This window comes from Chiloscyllium punctatum, chromosome 38 (genome assembly GCF_047496795.1).
Source record: "Chiloscyllium punctatum isolate Juve2018m chromosome 38, sChiPun1.3, whole genome shotgun sequence".
NCBI lineage: Eukaryota > Metazoa > Chordata > Chondrichthyes > Orectolobiformes > Hemiscylliidae > Chiloscyllium > Chiloscyllium punctatum.
In genome coordinates, this window is record NC_092776.1 from 26,514,822 (window position 1) to 26,531,454 (window position 16,633).

The 16,633-nt window shown below is 41.3% G+C and overlaps 1 protein-coding gene across 4 annotated transcripts in view; it reads right to left on the reverse strand.

Annotated features, from left to right (window-relative positions):
• Positions 1 to 14,306: 14,306 nt before the first annotated feature.
• Positions 14,307 to 16,633, reverse strand: part of tial1 (TIA1 cytotoxic granule-associated RNA binding protein-like 1) — a 40,495-nt gene continuing 38,168 nt past the window's right edge. For all 4 annotated transcript variants that reach the window (XM_072557449.1, XM_072557447.1, XM_072557450.1 and 1 more), the window contains one exon: positions 14,307 to 15,979. In XM_072557449.1, coding sequence (XP_072413550.1) covers positions 15,859 to 15,979 — 121 coding nt within the window. In that variant the 3' untranslated portion in view covers positions 14,307 to 15,858. The remainder of the gene's footprint in view (positions 15,980 to 16,633) is intronic.

Below are 16,633 nucleotides of genomic sequence, written 5' to 3' on the forward strand. Positions count from 1 at the left end.
GTGATGGGATGCCAGCCTCTGTGTAGATACTTCACTGGCAATGAAAGTAAAGCACAATCCTGAAGAAACTCACTCACAACACATCTTTGAATTGGGGTAAGCATTTCCTACATCATGCCTTTGCTCGTGAAACTTTTCTCGTTTAATCCTGCCTTCAAGGATTGGGCCCAGTATGTGGAAATAATGCATTTCTTTTCTGGGCAATTGACGTTGTGGCAGATGAAAAGCAATGAGTAATTCTCCTAACAGCCTGTGCAGCCACAGTGTTTTCTGTAATGAGGAGCTTAACTTCCCCTGAGACACCAGATACTAAAGCTTTTCGAGAATTAACAAACATAGTTAAGGAATATTATGACTTTAAGCCTCCTCTAATTCTGAGACGATATCGGTTTTAGTCAGCAATTCAAGAACCAGGGGAATTCATATCTGGATTTTTGACTAAGTTAAAGTGACTGAAGCTTGTTAGTTTGGTTTAATGAAATGCTGAGAGACCGTTTGGTATGTGAGATTAATTATGTAACCATACTAGCTGAAACCTGACTAGACTTCAAACAGGCTCTACAACTGGCTTAATTAGAAATTGTGGCAAGTGGAACACATGAGTTGCAGGTTATTCTGATGAAAGTGGACACCCTCATAAATCTGACTGAGTTTGGGGGACACCACTTGAGTGAAGGCAATTGCATAGCCTCAATCAGTGCTTATCCTGAACGGAGGGACTCTAGGTTGCCCAACAGCAAACTTCCAAAACAAAGCTAATCCGTGGCCAAACAGTTAAAAATCTCTTCAGGAGCCAGGCTGGCAATCCATTGTAGTTAGTTACTGCAGGTATGTGGACTCATACAGTTGAAGAGACCCACTAGACCTAAATTAAATAAGAGAACTCATACCTTGGTATCCAGGAGAGTTCATGCCCTGGAATTTCTACCCACAGTTGAATATTGCTTCACCACATCCAAATCATAACCAATCAAAATAAGGATCTGCTTAAATGGTCATCTAGTTCTAATGGAGGTTGACACAGGCCTGGACATATCAATGATCGCAGAACCAGTTTTTAACAAATATCACTCTGGATTCCAGGCCTTAAGTTTGCGCAAGGCCTCAGATAGGCTGAGAACCTATATTGGTGAATCTTGACAGATTAAGGGCACAACTTCAGTTCTGGTCTCTTATGAGAAGCAGCTGGTTCAGTTACCAATGATTGTAGTAAAAGGCTTGGGCCCAAGCTTGATGGAGTGAAATTAGTTGTCAGAGATTCACCTAGATTGGCTCAACAACTTCTAATCAGAAAATGGCTGTCCGAGTGAAATCCTAATTAAAAAGCTTGAAGTCTTCTTGGAACGTCCAGGACTATTGGAGGAGCCAAGTCCACCTTGCATGTTGACCAGAAAGCAATTCCCTGATTCTGCAAGGCCCACCCAGTGACATTTGCCTTATGGTCAAAAGTAGAGTCAGAAATCAGAAGGAAAACAAAGGATTCATCAAGCCTGTCCAATTTGCAGAATGGACAGCTCAGGCCTTATGCATTTTGAAGCTCGACAGGTCAATTTGCCTTTGTGAGGATGTTAAACAAATGATGAACTGTTTTTTGCAACTACATGAATACCCAATCACTCACTTAGAAGATTTATATACAAAACTGGCAGATGGGCTGTCCTTCGTGAAGCTGGTCATGAGCCAAGCTTACTTACAGTTGCTTCTAGATGAGGATTCATAGAAACAAGCCACAATTAATACTTGAAAGGGCTTGTACCAATGTAGGAGACTGCTGTCTGGGATATAGTCAGCCTGTGCAATTTTTCAGCGGATGATGGAGAACATTTTGCATGGTCTCCATTTCACTTATGTTGTGGCTGTACAGGACATTGGTTAGGTCACTGTTGGAATATCACGTGCAATTCTGGTCTCCTTCCTATCGGAAAGATGTTGTGACACTTGAAAGGGTTCAGAAAAGATTTACAAGGATGTTGACAGGGTTGGAGGATTTGAGCTACAGGGAGAGGCTAAACAGGCTGGGGCTGTTTTCCCTGGAGTGACGGAGGCTGAGAGGTGACATTATAGAGGGTTACAAAATTATGAGGGGCATGGATAGGATAAATAGGCAAAGTCTTTTCCCTAGGATTGGGGAGTCCAGAACTAGAGGGCATAGGTTTAGGGTGAGAGGGAAAACATATAAAAGAGACCTAAGGGGCAACTTTTTCACGCAGAGGGTGGTACGTGTATGGAATGAGTTGCTGGAGGATGTGGTGGAGGCTGGTACAACTGCAATATTTAAGAGGCATTTGGATGGGTATATGAATAGGAAGGGTTTGGAGGGATATGGGCCAAGTGCTGGCAGGTGGGACTAGATTGGGTTGGGATATCTGGTAGACATGGACAGGTTGGACCGAAGGGTCTGTTTCCATGCTGTACACCTCTATGACTCTATGAGTTAGATGATGTGCTAATAACAAGTAAAACTAATAAGGAACATTTAGAGAACTTGGATATAGGCCTAAGGCATTTTTCCATGGTGGACATTTGCCTAAGAAGGGAAACATGTGTGCTCCAGGTACCCCAAGTGACCTATTGGGCTGCGGAGTCAACAATACTGGATTACACCAATTGGAAGATAAAGTGGAGGTGATCAAAGGTGGCCTGGCTCCCACTTTTGTATTGGAGCTTCGGTTACCTCCTGAACTGGTAAAACTTGGCCTCCATCCCGGCACTTTTGCATCGATTTCCAAAAATGTGTCAGCCTTGAAATGGTCTCATAGCCAAGCCATAGCATTCAGGGAAGTGAAGAAACAGCCATCATCCACTAAGGTGTGATCCAAGAAAGACCTGGTTTTGATATGTGATGCCCCCCACATATGGATTCAGGGTTGTATTAGCTCATAGATGGCCCAATTGCGAGGAATACCCAATAGCATGTGCATCTAGGACTTTGGCCAATGCAGAGTGTAAATATGCCAAGATAGAGAAGTAAGGATTGGTCGTATTATTTGGAGTAGGGAATGTTCCACAAGTCCATTCGTCAAACTCAGGGACAACGATAGAAAGACTGATTGCATCTTTTTCAACACAGAGTCCCAGGATTGTTAGTCACAGGTAACAAGCCATTGTTTACCAGCAGGGAATTTGAGTGTTTCTAAAATGTGAATGGGATTCTACAACTCAGGACAGCACCACAGAACCCATCATCCAATGGTTTGGCAGAAAGAGCAATCTGAACTTTGAAGGCTGGCTTGAAGGAATAGTCTGCAGACTCGCTAGATACCAAGCTGTTATGGATCTTATTTGATTATAGGACCAGCCCACATACAAGTACAGGGATAGTAAAATATGACCAGCCCCTCGGAACAGTCGGAAAGGCTGCCAGAACCCATGGGTTCATCTCCTCCATCAAGCATTGACGCATTCTCCGAATCTGAGATGGACCAAGTGGATGTAGCTGCCTCAATGCATTTGCCACTGGAAGAGGAGAGTGAAATTCTACTGAGGTGCTCCTGGCACAAGAGATGAGCTCCCATACATTACACACTGCCCATATTGGACGCCGAGCTGGAGGTACCTAACCTGAGTACGGTGTAAAACAGGAAAATAGAAGTGATATTTGCAGTAATACTTGTGCGTGACTTCAATATGTATATAGACGGAATAAAATCTAATAAGCACCATTCCAAAGATTCTTGGCATGTTCACAAGCAAAATATGGAGAAACCAACTCAGGTATGGGCTAGTTTAGATCTCATACTATACAATAAAAAATGTAAAAGACCCTTAGGGAACAGTGAATACAGTATTATTGAACTACATTTCATTCAAACTTAATGAAAAATACTCTCTGAAACAAGATTCTTAAAACTTAAGCAAAGACAATTTTGAAGGCATGAGAAAGAAGTTGGCTGTGGTGAATTGGAAAAATGCATTCAAAATTTTGACAGTAGATAGGCAATCACTAAGCTTTCAAAAGCAAAATAGGCTTGAATCTTCCCAGCCCCTAAATGATGTGGGCTGTGGTGAGGGCTGAGATATCCAGTGAGGTCCGATAAAATGTCAAGACTGAAAAGTCACATTTTGCAACCAGGTCCCAGATGTAAAGTTGAGATTCTCACTCGTGAGTAGTGAGAGGCCTATTACTGGGGGTTATCACTCCTTAGCACACTCAGTATTACTTCATCTTGCCTCATTAGTATGCAGTTTCTCATTCTATCTACTATTAGATAGGAACTAGCCTCCAGATAGGAAATGAGCTCACTCATTTTGAGCTTAATTGGATGCTTGCAGCATCTTTGTTTTGCTTTGCCTTGGTGTTTTATGGAACACCCCTTCAGTCATAAGTAACAGGCTCACAATACTTCTCTCTTGCCTTGCTCTTTAGTTCAGACGCAAAGCCAGACAGCTTGTCAGTGATCGGTCAAGGGGATGGACATTTTTCTATATTACATCGTGCTAAACCAATCTCGCACTGCACAGTGGGTCAGCAGCTCACACAGTAAACACATTTTATTCAAACATAATGAAAAATTCTTTCTGAAGCGAGATTCTTAAAACTTTGCTTGAAGTATCGTATGTGCTTCAAGCAAATGGCCATATCTCAAAGTCTGTGGTGTTAGTCCTCAGTCAAATGGAAGGAAACACTGTTCAAGCAGGTGGTCCTGGTATAGGAGGTTAAGAGTTGCCTCCAATGAGTCCAGGAACTTTGGCACAGTAATGGTAAGGATCCTCTCCTTGTTGGGGTGAGGACATGAATGTTGAGAACTTCACCACTGCCCTTCTTAACTCTTTCTGCCCTATCGTAGAGTGTTTTCTCCTGGACTAAGAGAAAGAAGGATGCAATGAGGATAGAACCCCTCCCCAGTTTTCACCTTCCACCCCACCAATCCCTGGAATGGTGGCATTTACATTGTCGGAACACAAAAGATCATTGACCTTCCTAAACTGCTGGCTGTTTTTCCAGATTACTGATATTGGACTCACCTGGGTGGCAATTGCTGACAAAGCCGACAGGGTATGGTGTTGTGGTGTCCTCTGCTGGTTCTTGGGGGAAGGGGAAGACCTTTCTCCACTATATGTCATCCACCAGGATCTCCAAGACCCTGTCTGTAATCCATGGAATCAATTTCCCCTTATTTGGGGCTAATATCACAAGCAGGGCAGCTCCAGACTGCCAATGTTTGACTAGGCACACAATGGCCTTTGAAAAAAGGCACTGGTGTCAGGGATTCCAGGATATCCTGGCAGCATGAGTACTTCTGTCTAGGAGGAGAAAGTGAGGACTGCAGATGCTGAAGATCAGAGCTTCAGGGAGGGCTCATGCCCGAAACGTCGATTCTCCTGCTCCTTGGATGCTGCCTGACCTGCTGCGCTTTTCCAGCAACACATTTTCAGCTCTTACTTCTGTCTAGGGAATGGAAGGATTGGATTATCATTGAAGTTTGCTGATGACCCCACTATTGTAGATCAGAAATTAAATAATGAGACAGAATACATGAAAGACATTGAGTACTTAGCAGAATGGTGTAAAGACAACCTCTCTCTCAATGTCAGCAAAATGAAGGAGCTTGTCATTGACCTTTGGAAGTGGAGTGGAGGGCACATTTGTCTGCATCAAAGGTGCTGAGCTGGAGATGGTTGAGACCATCAAGTTCCTGGGAGTGACGATCACCAGCAATCTACCTTGGTCCACCGATGTTGACTCAATGGTCAAGAAAGCACAATGTTGTCTCTACTTCCTCAGGAGGCTAAGGAAATTCAGCATGTCCACAACGACTCTTCATTTTCACACAGGCACCATAGAAAGCATCCTATCTGGATGCATCACGGCTTGGTGGCAACTGCTGTTCCCAAGACCACAAGAAACTGCAGAGAGTTGTGAACACAGCCCAGTCCATCACGCAAAGCAGCCTTCCATCTATTGACTCCATCTATACTTCCCACTGCCCGGGAAAACAGCCAACACAATCAAAAACCCCTCCCAACTTGGCTATACTCTCTTCCATCCTCTTCTGTTGGGCAGAAGAAATAAAAATTTGAATACAAAGATGAATTAATTCAAGAACAGCTTCTTCCCCGCTTCCTTGAACAGACCTTTCAAATGGTAATCCTGATTTCTCTGTCTGTGCACTTTCTCTGCTCCTGTAACACTATTCTGCAAACTGTTTGCTACCCTGATGCACTTTATAGGGTATGATCTGCCTGTATAGCACGGGACACAACACTTTTAACCATCTCAGTGAATATGACAATAAGATCAACCAATCAATCAACCAGTCTGTACATTCCCATAAAGCAGAAATACCAAACAGGTAAAGCAAAAGAGTCACGTCTAACAAGAGAAATCAAATGTAGCATTAGATCAAAGGAGAAAGCTTTTAAAGGTTCCCACTCCAAAACTTGTTATAAAGTACTGAGTCCTCTGTGAGTCCTACAAGATTCTGTAATTTTGAGGCATTTGTGGTGGGATGGTGGTGCAAAGATTTGCTGGCAAAGTTTCTAGGTTTTACTTAGCTCCATTACAACTGCTCCACCTTACTCATTGCCCAAAGTCAGAAATGCTGAACCCCATGTCAACACTATTCCACTTCACCTCTCTGCCTGTCCCCTCAACCAATCCCTTTTTCTCCCTACATGAGGAAGGAAAGAAGGAAAAGGAAGTAAAAATCTAAGCTGTAAACTGTTCATTGTATTTCATTGGAGTCAAGTATAACATTCCTGCCTTTACTGATTCCACAGATGTTTATTTAATGAAGTCTTCTGAATCTTCAGCAGCCTCTGAGGATCTCTAAATACTACTGTCTAGGTCACTAAAGACCTGACACAGGACAGTTCTTACAAGTTGCAGATTTTACAAATTTTAATGGCGATATAAAACCAGCGTTTAAGTCCTAAGTTGCATATATCATGTCCCCATTCAAACTCCATTGAATCTGATGCTGCGTCTTCCAAGTCACCAGTTTCTATTTGCCAAAGGTATATCAGGAATTAAAAATTGGAAACTAAAATTCAGCTTCATGTTTTAGATCTTGTGTAATAGAAAAAAACTAAAATTGAATTACTGCCCTTTCATCCAATTTCATTGGCAGCTTTTCATGGATCATATAAAACATGCAGGTTGGCAGTTTCAATATTGGTTTGTAATTATGTTCAACACTTCAGAATTGTTATAATTAATTTCATTGTCACTATCATTTCTGTATCTTGTCCAACATACTGCAATTGCTAGGCTGCCTCAGAATTCATGGTCCTAAGTTTTGTGTCTGCAAAATTGATGTCAATTAAAAACCTCAGTTGTCGTGGAAGCAAAACGTGCTGACTCCCAAAGTGAACAGTCTGCAATAGCTGTATAAGTGGAAGCAATGTATTTGCTTCAAAATGCTTAAACGTTGTTGATTAACTTATGGAAAATGCAAAAGTTAATTCAGTGTCCCAGAATATCCAACTTTCTCCATTCTTAGTGAAGATATGCTTTTCTCTTCCCCCCATGCAAGCACTACTACATAACAATGACTTGGAGATATTATGTAAACAATAGTTCCCATATCAAAATCAATACCTAGTGTGAATAGCTGGGGTCCAAGCATGGATTGCTCCTGTTACCAGTCACTGGCTACCACTTGGAAAAAGACCCTTTTTTTCCTACTGTTTCCTGGCTGAAAACTAGTTCTCTAATCATGACAGTAATCATACACTTTTGTTGTAGCGAGTTTTGAGAAGATTTGTAGCTCAGGTTGAGGTTGTGGATGTAGGTTTGCTCGCTGAGCTGGGAGGTTCGTTTCCAGATGTTTCGTCACCCTACTAGGTAACATTTTAAATGGGTCCCAGGCAAAGCAATGTACATGATTCCTGTTTTCTATTTATATGTTTGGGTTTCTTTGGGATGGTGATGTCATTTCCTGTGGTGATGCATTTCTGGTTCTTTTTCTCAGGTGTGGTAGATGGGGTCTAACTCAATGTGTTTGTTAGTTCTGGTTGGAATGCCATGCTTCTAGAAATTGTCATGCATGTCTCTGCTTGACCTGTCCTAGGATGGATGTGTTGTCCCAGTCAAGTGGAGTCCTTCCTCATCCATGTGTAAGGATACTAGTGAGTGGGTCATGTCTTTTTGTGGCTTGTTGATGTTCATGTATCCTGGTGGCTAATTTTCTGCCTGTTTGTCCAATGTAGTTTTTCTTTGGACAAACAGGCAGAAAACTAGCCACCAGGATACATGAACATCAACAAGCCACACAAAGACATGGCTCTCTCTCACTAGTATCCTTACATACGGATAAGGGAAGGCACCACTTCGACTGGGACAAGACATCCATCCAAAGAAAAGCCAAAAGTGAGACACGCACAAGAATTCCTAGAAGCACGGCATCCCAACTGGAACTCTATCAACAAACACTTCACTTGGACCCCATTTACCCCTGAGAAAAATAACAGGAAATGACATCACCAACCCAAAGGAACCCAAACACATGAATAGAAAGCAGGAATCATCAGCAGTGCTTCGTCCGGAGGCTCACTGAAGATATTACTTAGTATGATGACGAACCATCTGAAAATGAACCTTCCAGCTCAGTGAGCAAACCTACATCCAGAACCTTTGTTGTACATGCTTGCCTTGTGCAAGCCTATCAAAAGCCTTCTAGATGTTCAAATAAATCACATCCACTAACTTCTCCTTATCAACTCTTCTAGTTAGAGCTTCAAAAACATCCAGTAGATTTGTCAAAGATAACTTCCCTTTCATAAATCCATGTTGACTTTGATTGTGTCACTGTTTTCCCAAGTGCCCTGCTATTAAATCTTCCCCAATACTGATGTCAAGCTAATTGTTTTATAGTTCAGTTTTGTCTCTATCTTCTTTTTTAAATACTGGGGTTCCATTAATTATCCTTCAATGTATAGGAACTGTTCCAGTCCATACTGGATCCTGAAAGATGACCACAATTGCATCCACTATTTCTAGGGCTACTTCCTTAAGTGCTCTTGGGATGTAGGTGTTTGGGTCCTTGGATTTAATCAGAGCTCCATCCCATCAATTCCATTTCCTTACTAATGATAATTTCCTTTAGTTCCTCCCTTTCACTAGGCCAAGTCTTACCCAAACATTTTTGGGACATTATTTGCAATCTCTTTTTGAAATGGTAGAACCATGTATTTAATTGATCTTCCAGCTCTTTGTTCCTCATTATAACTTTCCCTATTTCTTCTGGCTGAGGGCCTTTGGATATTAAAAGTGGCTATGTGTAGAGGTTGCTGCTGTTCAGCACTTAAATTTTGTTCTGCTGTGAAGACTACGATACATCCACTGTACCTCATGATGGATGGAATCCAAATAACTCTGGTAGGAGCTTGTCAACCATTGGGAGGTGGTGATAGAGGAAAACGTTTACAATGAACCTCACTGCAATGGACAACAGAGCACTCTATGGCGAATGCAATCAGTCTAATTTACTGTTTTGAAGGTAGTTACAATATCTTGGGAGATCATGGCACGCTTTCCTCCTTCCAAATGAGGTCATGTACAGGAGCCAAGAGTGTTTCTCTGTCATATGCTAGTATGCCATCAAGGAATCTGTCTGTGCTAGTGCCCTCATTGGTTCTCAGCTGTTAAATGGCATTGTCAATCTCATGTTAGGATGGGGTTGTGTTGGGACAGTGATGGATATCACACTGTGGTCAAGGACACTAACATAGGAGTCTTGGTTGACAGGGTCCTTGAAGAGCTCCTTCCTTCGAGCGCTGCTGTGTCTCAGTAGAGTAGGTCTTTGAGCCACTAATAGTCCTGATGTCAAAAAATTCACACATCATAGCATTAGATTTAGATTCCCCACAGAGCGGAAACAGGCCCTTCAGCCCCACAAGTCTACACGGACCCTCTGAAGAGTAACCCACCCAGACCCATTCCCCACTAATGCACCTATCACTATGGGCAATTTAGTATGGCCAATTCACCTGAGCTGCACATCTTTGGATTGTGGGAGGAAACTGGAGCACCTGGAGGAAACCCACACGGACATTCAGTCACCTGAGGCTGGAATTGAACCCGGGTCCCTGGCACTGCAAGGCAGTAGTGCTAACCACTAAGCCATCATGCCACCCTATGTCAGCAAATTGCCGTATTTTCTGTAGGCTTTCCATCAACTATGTTCCTAAAGTTTTGAGGTTTTTGTTGAACCTTAGCTTTCATTTGTCAGTCAACCCACTTTATTTCCTTTAGGTTTTGGTGGTGTTTCCAGTTCAAGAGCACCTTGGGCTTGAGAATTGGTGGCTCCTGGATCTCCAGGTTGTCTCATCAAACCTGTCTTAACATTTCTTAGTTGAGAAACTCAAAATTTTCTCACTGGTGCTGTTTATGACACATTTAAGGGTGGTTCAAATACTCTGGACTTTGTGGCTGCTCATTGAGTACCGTTCAGATTGACTGACAGTTCATAAGAGATTTATCAGGATGTTGCCAAGTTTGGAAGGTTTAAATTATAAAGAAAGGCTGGATAGGCTGGGATTTTTTTCACAGGAGCGTTAAGAGGTTGAGAGGCAATCTGATGTAAAATACTTTATCTATACCTCTCATTATTTTATAGAGTTAATGGTAGTCACCTTTTTGCTCGGATGGAGAATTGAGACAAGGGGGTATATTTTTAAAATCTCTCCTTTCACCTTAAAAAAATAAAGACACGGGACAACTTCTTTTACACATGGTGGTTCATTTGTAGAACAAACTTCCGAAGAAAGTGGTGGATGCAGGTACAATTACAACATTTAAAAGATATTTGGACAGATACAGGAATAGGAAAGGTTTGGAGGAATATAAGCCAGGAGCAGGCAGGTGGGAGTAGTTTAGTTTGGCATAGACTGTTTGGACTGAAGGGTTGGTTTCCATGCCGCGTGACTCTTAGTTCATATTCCTGCTTGGTTATAAATTGGTACTGAAGCAGGTGCTTCATAATCGATCAGCCCCTGACATATCAGAATTACTGCTGTCAGTTTGGGCATCCCTTCCTCCACTCACAGTCTATAATGGCTCTATCTCATCTCCTCTCCTCACTGGTTTTCATTTGGCCAAGGACCGATTTCCCTTGATGTCACACCTTAGTTACCTGATAGCAGTAATAGCACATGCTGATTCCTCACCGTCCCGCCACTTGCTGCTAGTCTAATTCTTTAATACTGCTCTCCCACTGTGCTCACAATGTCCCTCTGCAGCCTTTATTGACAATGTGAGTCTCACTCTTTCCCACTACCTTCATCCTCACTCTGATCTTCCTCTTTCCCACTGTGTTCTCACACCTGTCTTACCTTTAACCCTGTTCTTTCTTTCCCATAGTGTTCTATCGTCTTTACTGGTCACTTTCCCACTGCATGCTCTCGCTGCCTTTATCCCCCCTGGTCTTGCTGTGCCCACTGCCTCTATGCCACTCACTCCCCCCTCTCCCCAGCTGACTAACATCCCAGTCAGACACCAAGGCAAAAGTAACCCCTATGCAACATGCCCCCAAACACCATTGCACCCACACATTTCTCCACTTATAAACATTCAAACTAGCAAACAGCAGCTAGTGCCATAAAGGCATGAATCATGCCATGGCGTGTATTTTCTTGATTTTAGGTTGATTTTAAAGTTTGTTTAAAATAAGGGCTTTGGCAGGAATAATAGGAACTATTTCTCAAAATGGAAGAACACAGAACAAGGGGTGCAATCTTCAAATTGGAAAGGGAGGCTATGCACTAGTGAAATATTGAAGTACATTTTTCCATAAAGGATAATAAATAGCTGAACTTTAGCCCTGCCCCTGTTCCCTACTCACCCAAGGCTATGGTTGAGATAAAGTGAAATTTAAGATGAAAACAATTAGGTCTGGGTATCAAAGGATGTGAATTAAAAACACGAAAGGTGCAAAATCAACCATGATATAACTCAAATGATGAAACCGGTTTAGGGGATTGAAGTGTCTACATTCATTGCCATGACCTTTGCATGCTTGATTTTACAATAGCTACAGCATTTCCTTCCGCATGAAATCTAGGCAATACAGAAATGCACAATGCAATACTAAGTACTGCTACACCCTGGAATAAGTTCTGGAGTCCATATTAATATACCACTTCATAATAGTACTTTTTAACTCTACAAGCAAAGTTAAAATGGAATTTCAGTGCACAAGATACTGGCTAAACTAAAAAGTGTACCTAATCAGGAACTCCATCAATAACAACAATTCATAATAGTATAAGGTTGCCCCTGTGCAGTTATGTGGCAACCCTAGAGGAATACTCCAACATGAATATTCATGTCCAACATAACTTCAAACATTTGGCGTTTCAGATTGTCTCTTTGCTCACTGAGCTGGTGGGTTTATCAGATGTTTCATCACCATGCTAGGTAATTACAGATCCTCCAGTGAAGTGTTTGTGTTCTGTCCTGCTTGCTGGGTGTCATGGTTTGTTGTGGTGGGTGATATCATTTCTGGTTGAGGTTGGTAAATGGGGTCTGAATCTGTGTTTGTCAATGGAGTTCCAGTTTGAACACCAGGTCTCTAGGAATTCATGTGCTTGTCTTTGTTTGGCGTGTCCCAGTCAAATCCTTTGTCACTCTTAATCTATGTATGGATACTAGTTACAGCGGGTCAGGAAGAACTGCAGACCAGCATGTACAGGATAGCGACATACACAGACCAGATATTCAACTACAGAAGCAACCTTCCCAACATCCACAGAATTGTAATATGACACTCTTCATAGAGATGTACTGCACAGAAACAGACCGTGTTTGAACTTGTCCATTCCAACCAGATATCCCAAACCAATCTAGTCCCACCTGCCAGCACCTGGCCCATATCCCTCCAAACCAATTTACATACCCCATCCAGATGCCTTTTAAATGTTGCAATTGTACTCGCTTCCACCACTTCCTCTGGCAGCTCCTTCCACATATGTACCACCCTCTGCGTGAAAAGGTTGCCCCTCAGATCTCTTTTATATCTTTCCCCTCTCACCCTAAACCTATGCCCTCTAGTTCTGGATTCCCCACCCAGGGAAAAAAATTTTGTCCATTTAGCCTCTCCATGCTCCTCAAATTTTGTAAATCTCTATCAAGGGCACCCCTCAGCCTCCGACACTCCAGGGAAAACAGCCCCAGCCTATTCAACCTCTCCCTATAGCTCAAATCCTCCAACCCTGGCAACATCCTTGTAAATCTTTTCTGAACCCTTTCAAGTTTCACAACATCTTTCCGATAGGAAGGAGACCAGAATTGCATGCAAAATTCCAACAGTACCCGAACTAATACCCTCTACAGCTGCAACATGACCTCCCAACTCCTGTACTCAATACTCTGATCAATAAAGGAAAGCATACCAAACGCCTTCTTCACTATCCTATCTACCTACCTGTGACTACAACATACTGCAACACCCCAGAACTATGAGAAGCCAAGAACAAACATTGATTCAACGTATTCAGAACAGTGACCGATAAGCACAGTCCACCGATGCCTGCACAACAGACCAAGACAGAAAGACAACACGCCTGGAGACTAATCACCCTACCATGCAGACATTTCAGAGATGACCACCAGACTACTCTGGCCCCTATGCATCATGTAGCCCACAAACCTACTACCACACAAAAACTACTGATCAATTTAAAGGACCCCAAAGCCATAGCCAGTAAAACAGACATAATATACAAAATATCCTACAAGGACTGCAACAAACACGTTGGTAAATATTTCACAGTGGACAAACTGGCAGAAATCTAGCCACCAGGATGCAGGGGCACTAACTAGCCAAAACACTTGACCAACCATTACAAGTATCCATACACACAGACTAAGGACGGACATAAGTTCGATTGGGACAATGCATCCATCCATCCTGCGACAGGCCAAACAAAGAAACACTGGAATTCCTAGAGGCCTGCATTCAAACCAGAACTCCATTACCAAACAGATTTGGACCCCATTTACCAATCTCTCAAAAAGAAACAAACAATATCATCTATCACAATAAACCAAGATACATAACTGGCAAGCAGGACAGAACACCAGAGGCCCACTGATCATGTTACCAAGCATGGTGACAAAACAACTGAGAACCCACCAAGCTCAGTGAGCAAACAGTCAATCTGATCCACAACCTGAGCTACAAATCTCCAAAACCTCAAATTTGGTGTCTGATTTTTAAAACAAAAACTGAGGTTTCTTCCAAGGCTTTAAATAATTAGCAGAAACAACTTAAATCCCCACAAGCTTCCTATGCTATTTTTGTCATCGAAACAAGCTGGTTTTCATAAGTAGTTTTGACTAAATAAATGGACAGCATAAGAAAAAGTTTATTTTTTTAAATCACTTTTATTTTAGATACAGAAGAAATAATCCAGACATACCTATTGTCAATTACTTTTCAAAATCTTTATAATCCACCCATTCCACTCTCAAATGAGCAAGCATTGTTTTACAAATGTGAAACACACCAACATGCAAACCACTCAAAAATATCTTTAAAATGAAGTTTCATTAATGGTACAGATTTTTGCACTGCACCTGCAATTAACAAATGGCACATATTACTGTTAAAGTTAAAACAGTTGGTTTGACATGATTGTTGTATTTTTACATTTTAATTTTAGACTTGAAAGCACTCCATTTTCTGATGACCTGAAGAAATTATGTAACTACTCAACCTTGCCTTAATTTTATATGGTTTAATAAATCTGCATGATATTGATTAACTACAACAGAATTAGGCAGAAAAGTAGAGGAAGTGACGCTATGCCTAAAGCAGCCTGAAGAAATAAAATTTAAGGCTTCAGTTTGAAATTTACTTTGTAGATTTTTTACATACAACGTAAATGTAGTAGGAAAGATATATTAACATACTCTTGTGAAACACAGCCATACATTGCAAATTCTGGGTACCCTACTACTTCAGTACTGTACAATTGAACAGTTTTTAAAAAATTCTTAACTACTGACACAAAGTAGGAATTGTGATACTTTACACTAGAGCATGCTTTAATAATCATACTGGTGTATTAAATGCTATCTATAGATATTTACATTTGTAATCTTCTCAATAATTCATATGTCCATGTGTATGCAAGAAGGTAGAGCACATTTTTAATATAGCCAAAACAGTACAAGGAACTCCAGCAGTCCAAGTAGAGCCAATATTCCCTTCTCAGTTTCCTAATGTGTGTGTAGTGCAACACTTTTTTAAAAAAAAAAGAAACTGTTGCTATCGTTGGACTTGGTGTTCTTTCCGTTGGGTAGTAACAAAAGATGAAAGCTGAAGTACAACGTTAAATGTGATTCATCTCAATCTATGGTGGTGCTCTGGCATTTCAGGATGGCCATAAACTAGAACTTCCCTGAAAACAGCAGCCAGTTGGTCCATCGCAATATGAAATTCAATCATTTTATGTGTATTGAACATTAAATCTGGCTTCAAAACTCCCTTTATGACACAGGGTGAATTTAACGTTGTGGAATGCTCAACTAAATGAAAAGATTGTCAAAAGTCTGGTTGACATTTTCCCACTAACACTGTATTTATTTTTTTGAATTCATACACAATAGCACTTCATTTTCAAAATAAATTCATCATTCTCGATTACTTCACTCTTTGAAAACAAGTTAACAGATTATATGATACCCCCCACCCCCCAAACAAAACCTTCCCCATCTCAAAACAAAGAAAAAGAGCAGAACTGGGAAACATTTCACATCCTTCACCATGAGCTCAGCTGTGATAGAATTTTTAAAATATTCAGCTTTAAAATAAATAGTCTATATTTTACTCATGGTGTCAGCGAATATTCTGATATTTCATCAATAGAAAACTCTGGGCTCCACATTTGTAGGTAAATAGAACAAGTCCCTGTTCATTGCGTCTGGTAACCTGCCATCCCAAAGCCAGCCTGGTTAGGTATCACAGCTGTACCCTGTCCCTGTGCTGGCTGAGCACTAAATCCACCTACCCAGGCAGGTGCAGATTGAGGCTGACTGCAAAGAAAACAAAATCATAATAAATTTAATTATAAAACTTCTTGACGATTACAGCACATGAATTGGACATGAACTAAATTACAATAGCTTAATTTCCCAATAATAACAAAATATTATTAAATATTACAGATAAAATAGCTCAAGATTGGGTCTTGAGGAGAAGGCACAATTACAAAACTGCTCTTGTTCACAGGTTGAATTACAGGAAAACAACTTTTCATGGGGAAATTGGGTCTGCAAGTGTTTGACCTCAGTTGCAAGCTCTAATCGTTTAATACAGTTAATGGATATAGTTTTGCTCGCTGAGCTGGAAGGTTCATTTTCAGACATTTCATCACCATACTAGGTAACATCTTCAGTGAGCCTCCGGACAAAGCGCTGCTAATGATTTCTGCTTTCTATTTATATGTTTGCGTTGGTGATGTCATTTCTTGTTTTTTTTCCCTCTTCAGGGGTGGTGAATGGGGTCCAAGTCAATGTGTTTGTTGATGGCATCCCAACCCGAACTCTATGCTTTTAGGAATTCTCATGCATGTCTGTTTGGCTTGTCCTAGGATGGATGTGTTGTCCCAGTCAAGTGGAGTCCTTCCTCATCCATATGTAAGGATACTAGTGAATGGGTCATGTCTTTTTGTGACTTGTTGATGTTCA